This window comes from Medicago truncatula, chromosome 7 (assembly GCF_003473485.1).
Source record: "Medicago truncatula cultivar Jemalong A17 chromosome 7, MtrunA17r5.0-ANR, whole genome shotgun sequence".
Taxonomy (NCBI): Eukaryota; Viridiplantae; Streptophyta; class Magnoliopsida; order Fabales; family Fabaceae; genus Medicago; species Medicago truncatula.
This window is the reverse complement of record NC_053048.1, coordinates 11,710,769-11,730,437: the sequence shown is the minus strand read 5'-3', so window position 1 is coordinate 11,730,437 and position 19,669 is coordinate 11,710,769. Positions and strand designations below refer to the sequence as shown.

The 19,669-nt window shown below is 32.0% G+C and overlaps 2 protein-coding genes and 1 non-coding gene across 4 annotated transcripts; 2 read left to right on the top strand and 1 right to left on the bottom strand.

Moving 5' to 3' along the window:
* Positions 1 to 1,667: 1,667 nt before the first annotated feature.
* TRNAT-UGU (transfer RNA threonine (anticodon UGU)) lies at positions 1,668 to 1,739 on the top strand. The gene has a single exon. It is a non-coding gene; the product is annotated as a tRNA-Thr (tRNA).
* Positions 1,740 to 11,388: 9,649 nt separating this feature from the next.
* LOC11442357 (alpha/beta hydrolase domain-containing protein 17B) lies at positions 11,389 to 14,168 on the top strand. 2 transcript variants are annotated; one of them, XM_024771466.2, is made up of 5 exons: positions 11,389 to 11,944; positions 12,869 to 12,905; positions 13,000 to 13,236; positions 13,321 to 13,368; positions 13,493 to 13,639. In XM_024771466.2, the coding sequence occupies exons 1-5, from the start codon at positions 11,643 to 11,645 to the stop codon at positions 13,502 to 13,504; spliced, it is 636 nt and encodes a 211-aa protein (XP_024627234.1). In that variant the 5' UTR covers positions 11,389 to 11,642; the 3' UTR covers positions 13,505 to 13,639. The 2 variants fall into 2 exon arrangements, with proteins under 2 accessions (XP_024627234.1, XP_003622292.1); XM_003622244.4 differs by having other exon boundaries at positions 11,392 to 11,944; positions 13,483 to 14,168.
* Positions 14,169 to 14,430: 262 nt separating this feature from the next.
* On the bottom strand, positions 14,431 to 19,669 carry LOC11436715 (glycerol-3-phosphate dehydrogenase [NAD(+)]). Its single transcript, XM_003622243.3, has 10 exons — positions 19,445 to 19,669; positions 18,010 to 18,086; positions 17,844 to 17,916; positions 16,937 to 17,154; positions 16,736 to 16,843; positions 16,192 to 16,293; positions 15,975 to 16,095; positions 15,824 to 15,878; positions 15,353 to 15,401; positions 14,431 to 15,003 (listed from the first exon to the last, which is right to left on the bottom strand). Exons 1-10 carry the CDS (start codon positions 19,536 to 19,538, stop codon positions 14,854 to 14,856), a joined length of 1,047 nt encoding a protein of 348 aa, XP_003622291.1. The 5' UTR covers positions 19,539 to 19,669; the 3' UTR covers positions 14,431 to 14,853.

The window sequence follows — 19,669 nt, the reverse complement described above, 5'->3', positions numbered from 1 at the left end:
ATTACCAACTATGCTATCTACAATAGGACTTGTTTGAAACGATTCAAAAACTAAAAGGACTTGTTTGGGACTTTTGAAACTTAAAGGACCACTTTGGGAAAAACAAAAAACTTAAAGGACCTTTAGATGCATTTGACCTAAAATAAATCATTACAAAAAATTTAAAGGATTAACCCATCACAACTAATAGTCAAAAGCAAGATTTTTGTGCTTCGCTTTCAACCAATCAAAAGATTGAGCCTTAATGTTATCAATTGAAGATTCTGGCATTTCATTATTTCCATAAGGCCCAAGCTGAAGAAAACCAAACTAAATGACTAATGTCTTTCTTTCGTTTAGAAAAACCACCAAAGGAACCAAACTGAGCTAAATGATCTGAAATATTAAGCGGAGTAACCAAGACATAGTCTAACCAATCATATGCGGCTAACCAAATTTGACAGAAAACATTGCAATGAAGAAATATATGAAAGGCGTCCTCTAGGTTACCACATTCCCCCACACATCGTTGACAAGTAGCCAGAAGCACCTATCTCTTTACCAAATTCTAGATTTGAAACCCATCCTCATAAATTAATTTATAAGTTTTAGACAAATTTTATCCCATAATCTTGCAGCTACTTTAGCTCTGGTGTAAGAAGGTTGAAAATGAACTTTTTTTTGAAACAGCGATGAAGAGAAACGTCAAATATATTTTTGGTCTGTCTTATGTTTCAAAATGTTCCCAAATTTATAAAATTTATACGAAAAAGAACATTTTGAAACAAAAGATGAAAGTAGGACCATTAAAATAAAAGCGAAACTGGAAAAGTTAAAATAAGAGATCCAATTAATTTCTTTTTAGAATTAAAGAATCGAATTAAAACTAAAAGCTAAGAAACGAAAAGAAAAGAACATTTTAGGAAGATAATTTTTTATTTTTTATTTTACAAAGAGAAAACTAAAATTACTAGTATAGCTTCCCTTGGCAAAAACCAAAGTGATGCTAGCTAAAGATATGATGATATATTACCATATGCTAATAGACTAAACATTGGAAAGGAGGACCAAAATCAATATACTAATTTAATTAAAGTCAAAGTGATACCAAAGTGATGTTAGCTAAGGATATGATATCTTACCGAAATTAATACATTGATTTGATTAAAATAATTTGAGGCCTAACAAATGTGGATCAAAGGAGGCTATCTAACTTGCTACCCCCTTGAGCTCGTCCTAAGTGGTCAGAGGGTGCGTGGTTGCGAAGGTCAAAAGATGTGTTGGAGTGGTTGAAGAAGGTAGGCTCGGAGGGCATTTGGTTGCGAAGGTCAAAGATGGGATCGAAAGTAATCAGAGTGGTCGTCGACAATGTTTGACAATGATCTGTGATTATCGTAGTGACTATTAGCGATCATTGGTGGTGATATGTTAAAACTAAAACAAAAATTATAAAACACATTTTTATGGTTTTAAGATTTAAAGAATATTGTTTTGAAATTAAGTAAAAAAATAAACTCAATGACATTTTATACTACCACTTTTTATTTTCAAATTTAATTTCTAAAACAAAAAATTAGAAACTCATAACCCCTAAAATTTAGTAACTGATGTAAAAATTATTATGATGGGATTGAGAATAGTTTTAAAGTTAAATATGAAATTATAAATATTGAAAAGTAGCATCATCGGCCCCTATAGCTTAGTGGTAGAGCGCCAGTCTTGTAAACTGGAGGTCTGTAGTTCGATCCTTCATGGAGGCAAATAGAGAGATTATGTTTTGAGACACACTCAAACTCATAAAAATCAACTCGTATTAATTGTTTCCAAATTGAAGATTTTTAAAAGCTAGTTCCTCTTCCTTATTTGCTCTTTATTCTTAAAAACAATATTTGAGAGTTTCTCTCAAAGGCATTCAAAACCCAAAAAATATTGTTTGGGAGATACTCCTGAATGGTTTGCGTATTTGTGGGGGAGCCACTATGCCAATTGGTTTGCCATATCACTTTACACATTTGTGGAGGGTCAAAAGAACAACCATCCTTTTTTTAGCAATAGATCCAATTAGTCTATCACTGTTTTATTTTATTAGTTTTTGCAAAATTGTTTTATTGTTGAATTAACATTGTTTATGCAAAATTGTTTATGTAAAATTGTTGTAGTGAATCCAAGGTCATAGAGTAAGAGTTAAGGTCACTTGACAAATTCAATTGCTTGGAATCCAGGTGTTTAGAAATGCAGGATGGCTCTAAGCTAGTACTTTAATTTTTTTTTAGAACCAAAAAGAAGATTTTATTATATTAAATTAGTGTGTATATCGGTGCATATCACACAGGGGATTTTGATAAATAATGGTATTAATTAAAACGACGTAAATAAAAATTTACTATCTAGTCTTATGATAATTTTGACACTTAAAAAATATATCTTAAAATAATTGCTACTTTAATTTTCAATGCAATTTTATTTGCTTATTTTTCAATTGTATCCTTGTGCATCATTTTTAAGTTATTATTCTCCACTTTACATTTATGATGATGAAAATAGACCAATTGGTAATAGGAATAATTGGATAAAATAATAATTTATTTATTTCATTTATCTAGAGAAATACATAATTTGAAGTTACTTACTATTTGCAAAACTTTAGCCACAAAATTCAAACTCAATTTTAAAACTTTGCAATTTCATATTGAAAATATTTCAGTTTTCTTGGCATTATATGTCAATCAATTTGTCAATTCATATTATCGAGACAACACTTATCTTGTAAATTGCTAGCATAATGTTAAAAGAGTCTCACATTTGATAAATTATGGTCTGAACAAGTGGTTATAAAATGATATTAGAGCTCCCTCCAAGATATATTAGATCACATGTAATTAGGTTTCCGTTATCAGACCACCCATTATTTATATCTAAGTACCAAGCTCAATAGTATTCTATGTGAGGGAGTGTTTTAAAGAGTGTCATATCGGTTAATAAATGACCTGAATAAGTGTTTATAAGTAGGACATTTCTCACCTCGTAAGTCGATTTTGTAGGGTTCTGTTAGACCAGAATCTCCTCTAAGATCCATTTGACCACCTACTATCAGGTTTCTGCTATCGTGTCACCCAACATTTATATAAAATATGGCATGAACATGTGTTTATATAAGTGGGTCATTCTCAACTCACAAACCGATTGTATTGGATTAGACCCAACTACAAATTTTAGGATTATTAGAAGAAATCCAAGTTCCACACTTATAAACATATGTTCATGTAATATTTTATTTAATATGAGTCTCTTTAACACATACAAGTAAGTTTTTTGGGGTGATGTCATTCTGACTACTACTTACTTCATAAATCAAATGAAATCATCTGGTACATTTAGATCTAGGCATGGTAATGGGGTGTAGTGAGGACGAGTTTTACCTTCGTCGTCCACATACCTTACTCCATATACTTACCAGTTACCCTACTCATACCGAGCGGATATGAGAAATAGAAACTCATCCCTGTCTCCGACGGGTTGGGGTATCCCTGCCTCATCCTCATCTCCGCAGTGGATAAAAAAAATAAAAAAAATAAAAAGTATTTTTTACCTTGAGTGCAATGTTGTAATGTATTATCCAACAAAGAGATGATGACGATCGATGACTATGGTGATAGAGAAGAGAGAGGTAGAAGTGTGAGATATGGAAGGAGATAAGAGAGAACTATGATAAGTGAGTGTCATCTAAAAGACTGAGACTCTAACTACGTGAGTGAAATGATTTAGGGTTTTGGTTTCTATTTATATAAAAGGTATAATAAATTGATTTTCTCATTTGGGACGGATTTGGGTATGAGTTCAGGTGAGTACCTATATTCCCGTTATCCATCTTATACCTCTGTTTTGAAATCGGGAAAAACTCAAACTCATACCAAAATCCAATTAAAAGGGTAAAACCCGTCAAATTAAATTCGGTTCGAACAGGGGTATGTGTTTAGTTGTGATGCCAGTTTAGATCTATTAGTGTTGGATATCTCGTATGAAATTTGTAAGTGTTAGTCATGAAATTGGATATCTTGTTTTGAAATAGTTCTGTATGAAAGTAAATTATGAAGTTTGTTTTATGATATGTAAACTAATGCAGTTAAAGGAAGGTAGATGTGAAAAGGACAACATAAGAAACTAAAATTTAATTTTCTTCTTGGTGACTACTTGTACTAACTTTGCTGTTGAGTCTGAAACTGTATTTTTGCATTAATGTAAAATAAATCTTATCTTTCTTTCTCCAACAAAGGTATCATATTTGTCTTCTAGTTTAAGCTAAGGCAAAAGCATGTGACTTTGCTATAACTTGCCTTCAAGTTCTTGAACTTTCCTCAACAACACAAGTACGAGGTCTTTTATATCAGAACTGCCGACTCTATAATATGGAAGTTTTAATTTAACAAAACTTTTAAATATGTTTATGTATGTAACTTCTATTAGTTATAAATAAATATAAATTATTAAAGTGTTAAATTAACTTGTGCTCAAAGATGACAGAATAAAGTGCTACAATTTTAAGATTATTTATTATGTATTTTTCTTCCTATATGTATAATTCTAGGTAAAAAAAGAACCATTAAGATGCTATGACCTATTACTAGACAAACAAACTTAATAATTTGTGTTAATAGGTCTATTAGTTTATAATAGAATGAATTAACCTTGTTCGAGTTAATTCTATTTTGACATTGAGTCTTGTAATTGTTTTTTAGTGCATTATTACTTTCTCACTCAATCATTTTAGTGTGTTTCCATAAGATGCTTCTGGAGTATTATGTATTTCATACTCCATAGTTATTTTGGTATTTTCCTTTACTATGTCATTTTCATTAGATCCATAAAATCTATCTTCTTTTTTACATGTCATTAATTAATTTCAAGAGGTGATAATCTGAATGATGTATTTAATAATTTGATCCAATTCATGATTTGTCTGATTATAACAGCTGGGACATCCTAGTTCTTGATAAAGGGGACACCATCTCTTATGATTGACAAACAAGTCAATAGAATTTTCTTGGACCTTATCTTCATCATTCTAACATAAAATTTTGGTTAAGACATTGAAGTCTTTCCCTAATGTTATTGCAATTGAATATAATGTGTATTACTAAAAAAATAGCATGAGCATTGTATACTTGGGGATAGAATGATGTCATGTTGTAATAAGGGATCTCAGTCGTTAGATGATGATTGAACGACTTATGAAGCAATTCTTAGGTAGACACATAGATTTGGACATTCTATTTGATCACACACACATAAAAAGAAAAAAATAGAAAAAATAGTAATTAAATATTCATTAATTTCCAAATGATTATAACAAATGTACTTTTTTGCATGTGTGATCAAATAGAATGTCCAAATTCTTGTGTCCATTCGAAAATTATTCTAACTCATGTTTTAACTTCACGAAATCAACTTTAAAATATAATTTAAAATATGAGTTATTCAACCTTCATCCAAAGTTTCAGATCTGTAGCGGTTCATATAATTTGTGACCACAAACTTAAATTTCATTGTCATTACATGTTTACAATTCCACCTACATTTCTCCATATCAATATTCTAGTTAAAGGCATGTATGCATGTCACTCACTAACATGATACCGACTCATCAATCACTTTTATTTTCTTAAATTATTATCAATGTATACTGGCCATTGTCAGTGTCAGTGTTGTGTCTGATATTTATATATATGTGTCAGGAATTTATAGTTTTACTTACTACTAAGGAGGACTTTGATAAATGTTGTTACTGAAAGAAAACCTACTGCAGGTCTTATATAATATTCATATCCTTACTTGTTATTAAATCTCAAAGTTTGGTTCCTTTCTTTCTGTGGTGATTAATGCTTAAAAGGCCTAACTTTGCCAAATTGATTTAATAGTAATTGAAAGTATTGTACAACAGAAAGTGGTGAAGACATGAGACATGTCTCATAATTTCATCAAGCCAACTATAAGGTAAGGCTGGCTAAATTGAGTGCATCCCAACCCATCATTTCATTTGTGGGACCCACAACAAACCAAACATCCCTTAACCCTGACCCAGACTTCAATCTTAGTTATTCTCTGACTTAAAGTTGGTTGTTGTATGGTCATTTTCTATTAGCAAGATTAGTGTTTGTCTTCTAAACTTGATTCCAAGCTTTGTTCATGCATTTGGGTCCACTTTGTTATTGACATGATCATCTACCAAATTCATACAATTTTGAGGTGAGGAGGGTCCATATTAAATGACATTTGATAACTGATATGAGTCATTTTGACTAAACTAAAAAAATCTGGAAAACTATTTTCTCAACCTCTAATATCAGGCAATGTATTCATTCCAAAAGACTACAAAAATTGTGCAGTTTAAATGCACATGGATAAATTTTAGTAGAGATGGAAAATTACGCTACCAAAAATATCTTGTTGTCATAAATTATGGGATCTAATTCATCCTTACAAAACTGACTTGTACGGTGAGAAGTGTCTCCTCTTTAGAACTAAATTCACTTAGTGTTGGCTGTTAACGCTCCCCCTCACCCTTCAGTCCGGCCCAATAGGCCTGAATCGTGGACGATGCAGGAAGCCAACGATAGATCTCAATAGGCTCTGATACCATGTCACAAATTAAGGGGTCTAACTTATCCTTACAAAACCGACATACCATGTCATAAATTAAGGGGTCTAACTCATCTTTACAAAACCGAATTGCAAGGTGAGGAGTGCATCCTCTTTAGGAATAAATCCACTTAGTGTTGGCTGCTAACACTCCCCCTCACGCTTCAGTCCGGCCCAATAGGCCTGAAGCATGGATGATCCAGGAAGCCAACGATAGATCTCAATAAGCTCTGTTACCATGTCACAAATTAAGGGGTTTAAATCATCCTTACAAAACCGACTTGTAAGGTAATGAGTGTCTCTTCTTTATAAACTCTTCTTTAGAATCATATTTATCCGATATCGAACTAAATCCACTGAATGTCGGCTGCTAACACACCCCCTCACGCTTTAGCCTGGCCCAATGGTCCTAAAACGTGGCTGACAGCGGCGAAACTAGCAATTTTTTTATGAGATGGTCACATTTTTTTTAAACATTAATGGTGAATTTAACCAATAAACAAAAAAAAAAATTCACAATAAATATTACGTATATAAAATGTACTTCATAAAATACACTTAAAACAATAAAAAAGGATTATACCAAAAATGCAAAAGCAATGGGTTTTATCAATAAAAAGCAACAACGGAACAGATGATTTGTACGTAATATTCAACAATGAAAGAAATTAAAACTAATAATACCTATTTATGAAAGTCGAACTTGACAATCTTTCAAAGACTCAAATTCATTCATAACCGCCTATGAATTTAAGTGATTTGCAATGTCCTTTTCAATGTAAATAAATCGTTGTTTCCTTTAATAGTATTATAACGGGTTAACAGTGTTTTTCACCCCGGTAATTTATGTCATTTCTGGTTTTCGTCCTTGTAAAATTTTCGGTTTGATTTGCACCCTCGTAAAATTTATATTTTCCGGAAAACATCCTTAATAGGCCATTTAAAAACCAAAATTTCATGAAAAAAAAATTCTGAAAATGGCCTATTATAGGTGTTTTCCGAAAAGAAGAAAAAATCACGAGGGTGCAAATCAAACCAAAAATTTTATAGGGGCAAAAACCAAAAATGACATATATTACAGAGGTAAAAAGCACTATTAACCCTAACTTTAATATAACAATACTAATGGGATGGATGTTAGGACTATATGATATATGTTTTGGACTAATAGTAACATATTAAAAAAATTTGCTACTGTAATATTTTCTTTGTTTAATAAAAATAATATTATTAGAGATAGATTCTTCAATTTCTGTGAGACGAGATCAAGTAATTTAAAGTTCTGAAAAGTAATCAAAGTCAGACAAAATTATTTCAACTAAAATCAAACTTGAGGTAGCCAAATATATATTATTAGAGGTAGCCAAATATATAATAGTATACCTACTACTCATTCAATATTTTTTTTGGGTAGCCATTGCTACCCCTTAGCTCTACTAGCAATCGCCCCTGGTGGCCGATGCATGAATCCCAACGATGTGTTGGCTGCTAATACTTGTGATGGTTCCGATCCGAAGCCCTTATTCATAATTTGAATTTTGTGCAATGTGACTATGTCTCGATAGCTCATTTGAATCGTAAAATCATAATTGGACAATCAAAATTACAATGCAAATTTTGATATTTCATATAAATCTAAATCTAGAGTTTAGAATATGGATTGTCCGATCTTTAGCAATCGATCTAGATGTGTCTGACTGTGTGTAGTCGTCGAATTATGATTGCATGTCACTAGGGCTTTTTTTTTAGGCTGTATGGGGATCCCAGATATGTATCATTGGGACTTTCCTTTTCTTTTTCTTGCTTTATTGGTTTGCAAATTTTGCTTTTTGCATTTTGATGTTCACATGCTCATGTTGCTTGCTAGTACAATTTAGACTAAAATACTATTTTCCAGGGTTGCTGAGTATGGCAACTACACGTGAAATTGAGCTTAGGATGTGGATATTGCCGAGGATGATCACAAAACTGATTTGTTACATTTCTTTTCTAAATCATGATTATGATTCTGTACTCCTTTAACCAAACAAGCCTTGGAATTGCATTTGCTTAATTGATTTTTTTTTGACAAAGATTATTTTAGAGAGAAGATTGATTAAAAGTGATAAAAATTAATTTTGCTTTAGATTAAGTAAATGGATACATTGTGAGCTTAAAGTTATTTTACACAAACATACAATCATGTTTAATTCGTTAAATTATGTTTGATATTTTTCGATAAAAGTAAATATTTAATTTTTTGTTTTTTGTTTTCTTCTCTTAACCTTTAATTATAAATAGAGGCTCTTGCACACTCTTTTATTCATTTAAAAAGATAGCAGTACAAGATAAGGTTCAGACATCAAAGCTTCAGAGCAGAGGATCTCAATTCTCCTTTTATTCTCTAGGGTATGTTTTATATTGTTTTGTAATGATGTATTTTGTTATGTGCAACTAAATCTCTCTTGATTAAGGTTCCACAATGGACCTCTTCTTATTTGTTGGATTCAATTAATCAAGTTTTTTATTCAGCTTATGATTCAAGTGTTATATTTAATTTGTATATGTCTAGTTTTAATTTTTTTTTTCTTCAGACAAATGATGAAACTGACCTCTAGGTTGATTATAGGAATGACAACCCTACTTCCTCCGACAAAGACAATAGTGAATTGCTTCATTTCTCAATTCTTTTAATCAATTCTAAATATGAATTTGGGTTTTGGCTCATCTTAAGGGAATGCCTCAATTGTAACTGTTTGAATTGCGGCGATAAAAAATAAAACTTCCACTGTTATATCAAGAGGTCAAATTCTACTTTCGTAAATCAAAAGCCAAGTCATAAAGTAATAGTTAACCGTATTAATTCCAACTAAGACGGAAATGGGGATTTAAGGATTCCCTAATCGTCGTTACGCATCTGAATCAAATAAACTTAATCTCGCATTGGACAAACAATCAAAACCTTGCTACCACTTTCATTGTTTCTATTCTATTACTTCTAATAAATTCTGCTAATTGCTAAGTTGAATGACAATCCATGTGGAGACAATAACCTACTACTTTATTACTTCTTACGATTTGATGCACTTGTCCATTCATATCATCACACGTAATGTGAAAATGGAGATGACTTCAAATCGTTCCTTCTAATTTTATAACTAATTTCTTTTCTTTTCATTATAGATAACCTAACCATGAAATGGGTCGGGATCAATTTATATGCATACATTCAAATAAAATATTGTATTTGTGCGGTATGAATGCATAATTCTATTTTTTTTTTTGAAGGAATGTATAATTCTAGATTATTTTTTCATATAATATTTTAAAAATATAAGACATTTTTTAATAGTAAATGCAAAAAAAAATTGCCAATCAATAGTGATTGATTCAAATTGATAGAGTTTGTTCAAACATAACAAGCATGCTAAGATTTGAATTCAAATCGAGTGATCTATATTTATGTTGGCCCTATTTGAATTTTGATGTGATTTTTTTTTAAGTGAATCAGGTTTTTTTCCTACGCGTAAATATAAAGATTAATATCTTGAGTTATGATGAATCATAATGAATGACAAAATAATCTATCAAAAAATTGAACACGATGCTGAATTAGAATTCAAATCTAGAACATATAGTTAAATCGAAAGAGATTTATTCTCATCTCGTACAAATGCTCTTAAATTAACCATAACGATATTTACGTATCTATTTTTTTATTGTTTTTACAAAATTTTAATTATGATATTTACGTAGTGTATAGTACGACTAGAAACTATGAGTCTGTTTGGTAAGGTTCCTAAATGAGCTTATAGTTTATAGCTTTTAGCTTATAAGCTCGTTTGATAAAAAAAGCTCTGTTTGGTAATACTTTTTAACCATGAGCTTATAGCTTATTTCACGAACTTATAAGCTATTTTTTAGAAGCTATTCCAAGTAGCGTTTGAGCTTATAGCTTATTGTTTTTTCTTCCACTTTTACCCTTACTATTTTTTCTAATATCCATTTTTACCCTTTATAATTTATTATAAAATTAAATAATGATGCAAGTTTGTTAAAAAAAATGATTGTTAATTAAGATTATCTTAATTTTGGATTAATATAATTGTTGTTAAGATTATCTTAATTTTGGATTAGTATAATTGTTGTCAAGTTTGTTAAAAAGAAATGATTGTTGTTAAGATTATCTTAATTTTGGATTAATATAATTGTTGTTAAGATAAACACTTGAACAAATGTATAATAGACCAACATGATAATTGAAAACAGTGGAGCAAACAAAAAATTCCAATGATATCGTAAATTTTTTAACAAAATTTTATGGCTTAATAGTAACGTAAATTTAGTAGAGTAAAAAATAAAAAAAAAAATTAGCTTAATAGTAGCGTAAATTTTATGGCCTAAAAATGATAATTGTTTTTGTCTTCAGAATAATAATAAAAAAAAGCCATTTTTATTCTTAAAAAATATCCTTTTATGTCATTTTACATTTATCAACCATTGAATCGTTAATTTTTCCAAACACTTCAATTAGCTTATCAGTTATAAGTCATCAGTTATCAACTAAAAGCTATAAACTATCAACTATCAGCTAGCTTATAAACTATCCGCTATTTTTACAGACTATATCTAGGAATTTCAGCTCTCTAGCCTCTGCATTTGAAAAGGGTTAACACCCATAAAAGAAAAAGGAAAAAAAGTAGTGTAAAATATGAAAGAAAATAGCATGCGAGATCCAAGGGTTGAAAGTGGTTTAATCAAACCAATAAAGCGCTCTCTCTCTCTCTCTCTCTCTCACTCCCTCACTCTCATAACATAATCCATACCATAGAAACAAAGAACCTCTCTTTCACCATCACCTTCTTTCCCTTTCCATTTCCATCATAAAAAGCAGTTTAGTTAGTTCCCTCATCTTCTTCTCTTCTTCAAAAAAACACATTACAAGATCTAACTCAATTCACCACAAACACAAACATAAACTTAAAATAAAAAAAACATCATAAAACATAGAAAGAAAGAAAGAAAAAAACATTGTTTATGTTTATGTGATGGGTGGGGTAACATCATCAATGGCATCAAAATTTGCATTCTTTCCACCAAACCCACCATCATACAAACTAATCAAAGATGATTTAACAGGTCTTCTTCTACTAACACCTTATCCTCACCGTGAAAACGTTGAGATTATGAAACTTTCGACGCGTCGAGGAACGGAGATTGTGGCTGTTTATGTTCGTCATCCAATGGCTACTTCAACTCTTCTTTACTCTCATGGCAACGCTGCTGATCTGGGTCAGATGTATGAGCTTTTCATTGAGCTTAGTATCCACTTGCGTGTTAATCTCATGGGGTAGCTATCTATCTTTAACTTTATCTCTATCAAGTGCTTTTTGGTTTTGGAATTTGAAATGTTTAGGATTTGTTTGTGTTATGTAAAATTTTCTTTTTTTGGTTTCTGGATAAACAACTTAATTAAGGGCTTATATATAATATTTTTTTAGAACAAAAGATAAAACAGTTAAAAAATTGTTTCTATATAAGCTATAATTTTTTTTCATAAACTATCATGGTGATTAAAGAGCATATGGACATGTAATAAGTTGTTTCTAGAAGTTCTCCCAAGTAGTCTCCACATGCTTTGGTTAGTATATAAGCTCAAATAAGTCAATCCAAACGACTTATTTATTTTATGTTCTGTTATTGATTGTTTATCTGTCTGGTTTTTGAAAATTTTGCTTCATTTTGGTTTTTGGTTTCGGGTTTTTGTTTGCTTAGAGTGAGAAATGAGGATTCGTTGGTGATTTGGAATTTTGAGAATGGGTTCTCTGTTTGTAAGGTGAAGTTCTTTATTTGGTTAAACAACTTAATTAAGTGATTATATATACACGCTATTTTTATTACAAAAGCTAAAATAAAATCAAGTTATTTTCATATAAGCTATAAATTGTTCTCGTAAGCTATCATGGAGGCTGAAAAGCTTATGGTAATAAGTTGAAATCATTTTATGGGCATGTAATAAGTTGTCTTGAGAAGCCATACGAAACATATTCACAAGTGCTTATGCTTAAAGAAGAAAACCTGAACAAAACTAGAAAAATCGGGTTGGTTTGTTCATTTTAATTGTTGATGGACAATGTCTATGTTTGTTCTTAGGCTTACACGGGCCTACAATTTTGTTGTCTGTTCAAGTTTATGTTCATGACACATTAAGAACCACACAAGAGGAGTAAAAAATGATAGTTTTTCTTATGCTAAGTTATATAATTTGTTGCAGGTATGATTATTCTGGGTACGGACAATCATCAGGAAAGGTTTGTGTTTTAATAACAATAACACGAATTGCTTGTTCATGTTGCGTCGCGCATACATAAATCTGATTGGTGAACATTTTTTTGTGAACTGTAGCCAAGTGAGCAGAACACATATTCAGATATCGAGGCTGTGTACAAGTGTCTCGAAGAAAGTTTTGGTGCTAAGCAAGAAGATATAATCCTTTACGGACAATCTGTTGGAAGTGGCCCGACTTTGGATCTTGCAGCTAGGTTACCTCAATTACGAGCTGTTGTTTTGCACAGTCCAATACTTTCTGGCTTAAGGGTGATGTATCCAGTAAAGCGTTCATACTGGTTTGACATATATAAGGTATTATATTGTTTATTACACATAATATCTATAAAATTCCTAGTTCCTTAATCTAATGAGATGCTCCTGTGTTCGTATATGCAGAATATCGACAAAATTCCACTAGTTAATTGTCCAGTTCTCATAGTTCATGTAAGTGTGCTTCAAATATGTTTATTATGCTATTTAATCTGCAACTGTAATTATTTTTGCTTCAAATATTTTTGTAACAGCAGTTACCAACTATATCTTTCATGTCATTTGTAGGGTACTTCAGATGAAGTTGTAGATTGTTCCCACGGTAAGCAACTCTGGGAACTTTGTAAAGAGAAATACGAACCGTTGTGGCTCAAAGGAGGTAACCACTGCGATTTAGAGCTCTTTCCCGAGTACATCAGGCATCTGAAGAAGTTCATAACAACTGTAGAGAAGTCTCCGTCGCAACGATACAGTTTCCGAAGGAGTACAGACCAGTTTGAGCAGCCTAGAAAGAGTACAGATAAATTTGAAGTGAGTAGAAAGAGCACTGATCGTAGAGAAAAGCCAAGGAAGAGCACAGACAAACCAGAGAAGGTAAAAAACTCGTCTTCCAGTAATGGTGGTGATATGTTGGAGAAATTAAGAATGACGTTTGATCATAAAGAGAGATCTCGGAGAAGTGTTGACTGTCATGAAAAGTCTCGAAAAAGTGTTGATCATCAATTAGAAAAAGGAAGGAAGAGCGTTGACCGACTCGACAGAATAAGGACTGGTTAATTCTTCTTGTATTGAAGTTATATTCGTGCACACGGGATTGGTCTTTTTTGTTAATTTTTTATATTGGTCTAATTGCTGTGTAGTATACTGCACTTTGGCTTATGATAACTATTGGAATTGAAGAAAAGGTTTGATGTTACAATGGGATTCACTTTTCATTCAGATGAGATGGTATATAGTCTGTGTTTTGCTGAAAACATAATGCTGGTAAAATCAAATTTTCACTTTAATATTTCTCTCCTTTATTTTTTCTTTTAAAAAAAAAGTTAAAAATGGTCAGAGCTTCTATTGTTTAATCATTTAGTGACAGATAGTTATATTTAAAGGTTGTTAAATATATGGTTGTTAAAGTAATTTTTTTGTAACTTGTTTGGGTCAAAGATCATAGTATCCCTGCTTGGATTGTCAATTAAACTTTTTATGTATTCTCTAATTCAGAAAAAAGAAGAGGGATAAATATAGGAAAGAAATATAATAATGAACAGTAATGTAAACTAATGCATGAAGGAAGTTTGGTACCATACACAATCTCAAAACAGTTGCTCAACATTTCGGGGATCAAAGCAAACAGCTGTGCTATTTCCAGCGAAGGTACTTATCTCGAATTCTTCACGAAGCGTGTTTACAAATCTGCTGAGCTGACGTCAGCTTGCTAGTGGTTCTCGATAGCCAATGACATTCATTCGCAATGGTTTCGCGATAATTTAATTCTCCGTCAATGGAGAGTTTCAAATGACTGTCTCCTTCATGTAGCAATGGAAAATGTGTGACTTGGCATGAACTTCAAACAACAAGAGTTGATTTCCTCTCAGCTTGAATTATATAAATGATGCCGAGTCGCCACGATCTCTGAGGCTTCCACGGATGATGATTAATGTACATCTACAACTTACTTTTATTGTTGAATTCAACTATAGCTGATGGTGGAAGGAGACCTGAGCTGATTTCGTACACTGTTGTGAAGAGTGGAAACCTCTCTACCCATCCGCGAGCGGTAAGAACCTCATAAACCTCTTTTGCAGTTAACACACCCTTCATGAAATAAATTTAGATAAATGAAGACACATTAATCAGTAACATAAATACTGTTTGGTTAATGTCTTCTGCACGAATCACTGTGGTATAATACTTCTATGTTTTATTTTGTATTCGGGAGAGATTTTTGATCTTTGAGCATATAATCTGGACTTTGTTCAATGCAAATTGACCATATTGATCTGTGATTCCTTATTTGCTACTCTTTCTTTATTTTTTTTTGGTCGAAATTTGCTACTCTTTCTATTTATCATAATTGTTTGGAAGTTTACAAATTTGAATTTCTGTGTCAGGAAATATCTAATAATTCATTTAATGTTTCATACAGGAGGTTTAATGTATGTACCTGCAATTTCTGGCCTTTAAGCAACTCTGCTTCAAGTTCATCAAAAGACCTACGGAAAAAAGAACACAGAAATCAAATAGAGTTACATAAATTGCGTCTCCTTTTATTATCCCAACCAATGTTTTAAAAACCGTACTTGAAATTGAACTTTTGAAACCTCCGGATCATGGTTGAATTAGTTAAGTTGGTTCAACCACGGTTGAAACAAATGACATATAAATAAAAATGTAAAATAGTAATTAAAAAATCCAACCATTAAATACCGGTTGAACCAACTTCGGTCTAATCGATCCAATCACAGGTCATTTGGTTCAACCTCGTCCGATCTTCGTCCAATTGTGGTTCAACCAGACTATGGTACAAATGAAACCAACCCGGAGTTCCGGTTCAATCAGTTGAACCGTCGGTTTCGGTCTAGTTTTTAAAAACATTCCACGCAAGTAATGTGTACAAGGTAGAGAAAAGCAAAACCTCTTTCCGCCATTTCTTGCATAAGCAGCAGCAACTTTCCTATTTCTTCCACCCACTGTCACAAATAACATTGTTTTAGTCAAACCAAGATAACCAATAAGAAAAAAAAATGTAGGATTAAAACAACAATTTTGAAATTCATTATCCTTACTGCATGTTGTGATAAGGTCAGCTACACCACAGCTCTCGAAAAAGGTACTGTACTTGACCGATGGAAACAACAGCTTTGAAAATGCCATCATCTCTTTCAGACCAATTCTCATTATTGCAGACTAAACATATTAAAGATCCAACAGTAAGAAACAAAAATGAAGGGTGAGAAAATAAATGGCTTAGTTGGAATTGGAAATGATTTTCTATTATCTTACTTTTGTGTTATTTCCCATTTCCAAGCCATCAATAAAACCTGCAGCTATAGCAACTATATTTTTCAGGGTTCCACACATTTCAACTCCTTCAACATCCTGAACCTATATTAAATAATAATGCAAAAATCATAAACATAAAGTGCATCTCAACATTTTAATCAATATAGAAGTACTCAAGATTGGACACTAAGAATAAAATTATACTACCTCATGATTTTATGGTTTTTTATAATGTTAATTACACTAAGCAAATTTCCTTGGATTTATATCAATTTTTCATTCGACTAACTTAGATTTTTAGGGTCTGTTTAGTTCCTTAAAATGTTTTCAATTCTCATTTCGTATATGTAACAAAAACTTTCCTCTTATTGATCCAAAAATGTCACGATTGCTCGCCATTTTCTATAAACTTTCTGATTCTTAATTCTCAATTTTCATTTCAATCACGATATGCAAAATGCGAGCGATCGTGACATTTTTGGAAACTATGAAAATAACATTTTAGCGTTTTCAAAAATACCGATTAGGTTTATACTTCACTCACAGATGTCACATTAAAATAAGGAGTGTTGAACAACTGAACCCATCTCTCTGCAGCTTCTTTATTTTCTCTGTATCCAATTGTTGCCTCACTAAATTTCTGCATTGCAATCTGTCCAAAAAAATATGTACAATTAAACAACCAATGAACTATAAGGTCTACAAAATTACATTAAAACAAGTGTGTATAGTTTCCTCTAGCTACCTCATTTGCTATATTGGCCCCCATTAAAACAGAACAATTGATTTTCAATTGATTGGAGATTAAAGTAGAGATCATGGATGCACCTTCCTTCTTGACCTCCATCCCTTTTACTAGAGAAATCCCTTCTGCATCTGTCCTTATTTTCCCATCAAGCCTTTTGCATATTCCTTCCATGAATTGATGTGGTGTTACAAATACCAGCATGTTTGCATCCTTAACTATATATTTAACCATTCAATGAAGAACACAAGTTGATTAAAAATGTGGATAAAAATAAATTCTTGTTGTGTAGTTTTGTGTCTATTTTTCTCTATTTCAAATTTTGATTGTTTGACTTAATGCACTTTTGGTTCTCCTATTTCGCATATTGACGTAATGCACTTCTAGTTTTCCTATTTCATTGACCGATTGATTAACCATTCTCGATTGTGTTAAGTTGAATAATGAGTTGACGAGTCACAGAGGTGGTATCACGATGCATATGCAAATTAAATCTTGTTATTTTATTTTATATATCGCTAATGTAATGTTTTGAAAAAATAAGGGTAAATTGTCATTTTCGTCCCTGAATGTGCAACGAGTAGCCGCAATAGTCCTCCAATGTAGAGAAATTACAAAATAGTCCTTGATTGTGCATTCCGTTAGTCAAAATAGTCCAAGGCATTAAAATAATCCCAAACGTTAGAGACTATTTTAACCAACGGAGTACACAATTAGGGACTATTTTGGAACTTTGCTACATTGAAGGACTATTGTGGTTATTTATTACACATTCAGAGATGAAAATGACTATTTGCCAAAAAGATAAAGGTTAAAATTAAGAAAGTAAAGCTATAGTTGTTTTGCATAAGTTTGTGATTTTATAATACATGTAAGAGTTTGAAAAACTTAATTGATATACATATACCTGCATTTTCAAGGTCTGGATCTGCAACTACATTTTGACCTAGCTTGACTCCTGGGAGGTACTTAACATTTTCCTGCCATGAAGAACAAATATTATTAAAGAATATTCATTGAAAAAAAAAATATATTGTATATGCAATTGGAATCAAATGTATGACTGTCCTTACATTGGTTTGTTTGATGACATCAGTGAGCTTATCCCCATTTGGTAAAGTTTCCTCAAATACCCACATCCTCACTTCATCTGTTTATTATCCAAACATATCATTAAAATGGGAAATGAAAATTTAACACTCAAATTGAATTTTTTTTAGTTACTGTCAGCTTGACGTAACGTTAAAGTTATTGTCATGTGACTAAAAGGTCACGAGTTCAAGTCTAGAAATAGCCTACTATGTTGAAAACAAAGTAAGGCTTCGTAAAACACACCAAAATGGTGGGGCCTCTTTGCAGACCCTGCGTATGCAAGAGCTTTAGTGCACCGGGCTGCCCACTATTTGAGGGCTATAAACAAACATGCATATGATTCCATTGGCTAGAGCCTGAACATTCAGAAATCACATTGGATCTCAACTAATCACATTGGTACACTATCCATATAAAGTGGGCAAACTCCCAAAACAACTATTATTTTTCTCATTTACACGACTCGAAACTTACACATTTCTTAAAGAAAATCAAACTCCTCGCCACTTGAATCTACATATATACATTGGCATCCATGTTTATGAAATGTAAGAAGCAATTTCGTAGTTTGTGTTTTATAAACTTCATTTATGTATAAAATGCTATCTATATAGTACATATCTCTATCGGTTACCCTATAATCACTTGATTGAAAAAGTGGTTTTCATCCTTGCTGACCTATAGGTTCGATGTACACCGGATATAGTGCATACCTCTACACATATGTCGCATATATGATATATTTTTCAAGATTATGAGCAATGCTGAATAGTACAAACGTTTACTAACAAGAATACAAGTTGTATGAATGTCGATTTGCATTTCTTTTACGGTTTTGTCTAACATGTACAAGCAAAATGCTTTTACTTGCACCATGCCAGCGTCTTTTTCAACATTAGATCAAAAAGTCACATCACTTCTCATTTAATTTAATGGTGGAATTTATTCATCAAATATTTAAAACTTGTGCACGATGCAAGAAACTTGTCTCATTTGTGCACCATAGAATTGGTATTCATTGAGTTATTATAAGCACTACACTGCCGCACGGGCATCACAAAATTGGACGATGGTAGAAACAAACTAACCATACACAATGAGAAAAAAAGGTAGTGAGTTAAGAACCAACCACATTTATTTACTACCTAGCATTTTCCTAACAAAAGCAAACTACCTTTTTTTCTCTTCATAATAACACAAAGCTAACAATACTCATTCACAAAGAGGTTTCTCTATTTTCCTTAAGGTTGCTCAACCCTAAAAAGGACAGATCATAAGATAGCTTCCGATGGAAAATTCGCCGATTAAATTGAGGGGCTTTTGAGCAAATTATGAGGGGCTATAAAGCAATTTTTATTTAAAATGCATGCATGGCTCAGCTCAAATAAAAAAAAAAAGTAGAAGAAGAAAAAGTACCGTGGAAATTACTGAGCTTGATGGTGTTTGATGCAATAAGTTTTGCGGCAACACTACCCCAATTGCCACTACCAACAATGGTGACCTTATTCATGACGATGTTAATCTTCTTGATTTCAAGCACAAGCTATAGTGTGGCAGAGAGAGAGAGAGAGAGAGAGAGAGAGAGAGGAACAACGCAGTGATAGAGAAGGAACAATAATGCGGCACAAAAGAAAAACAAGA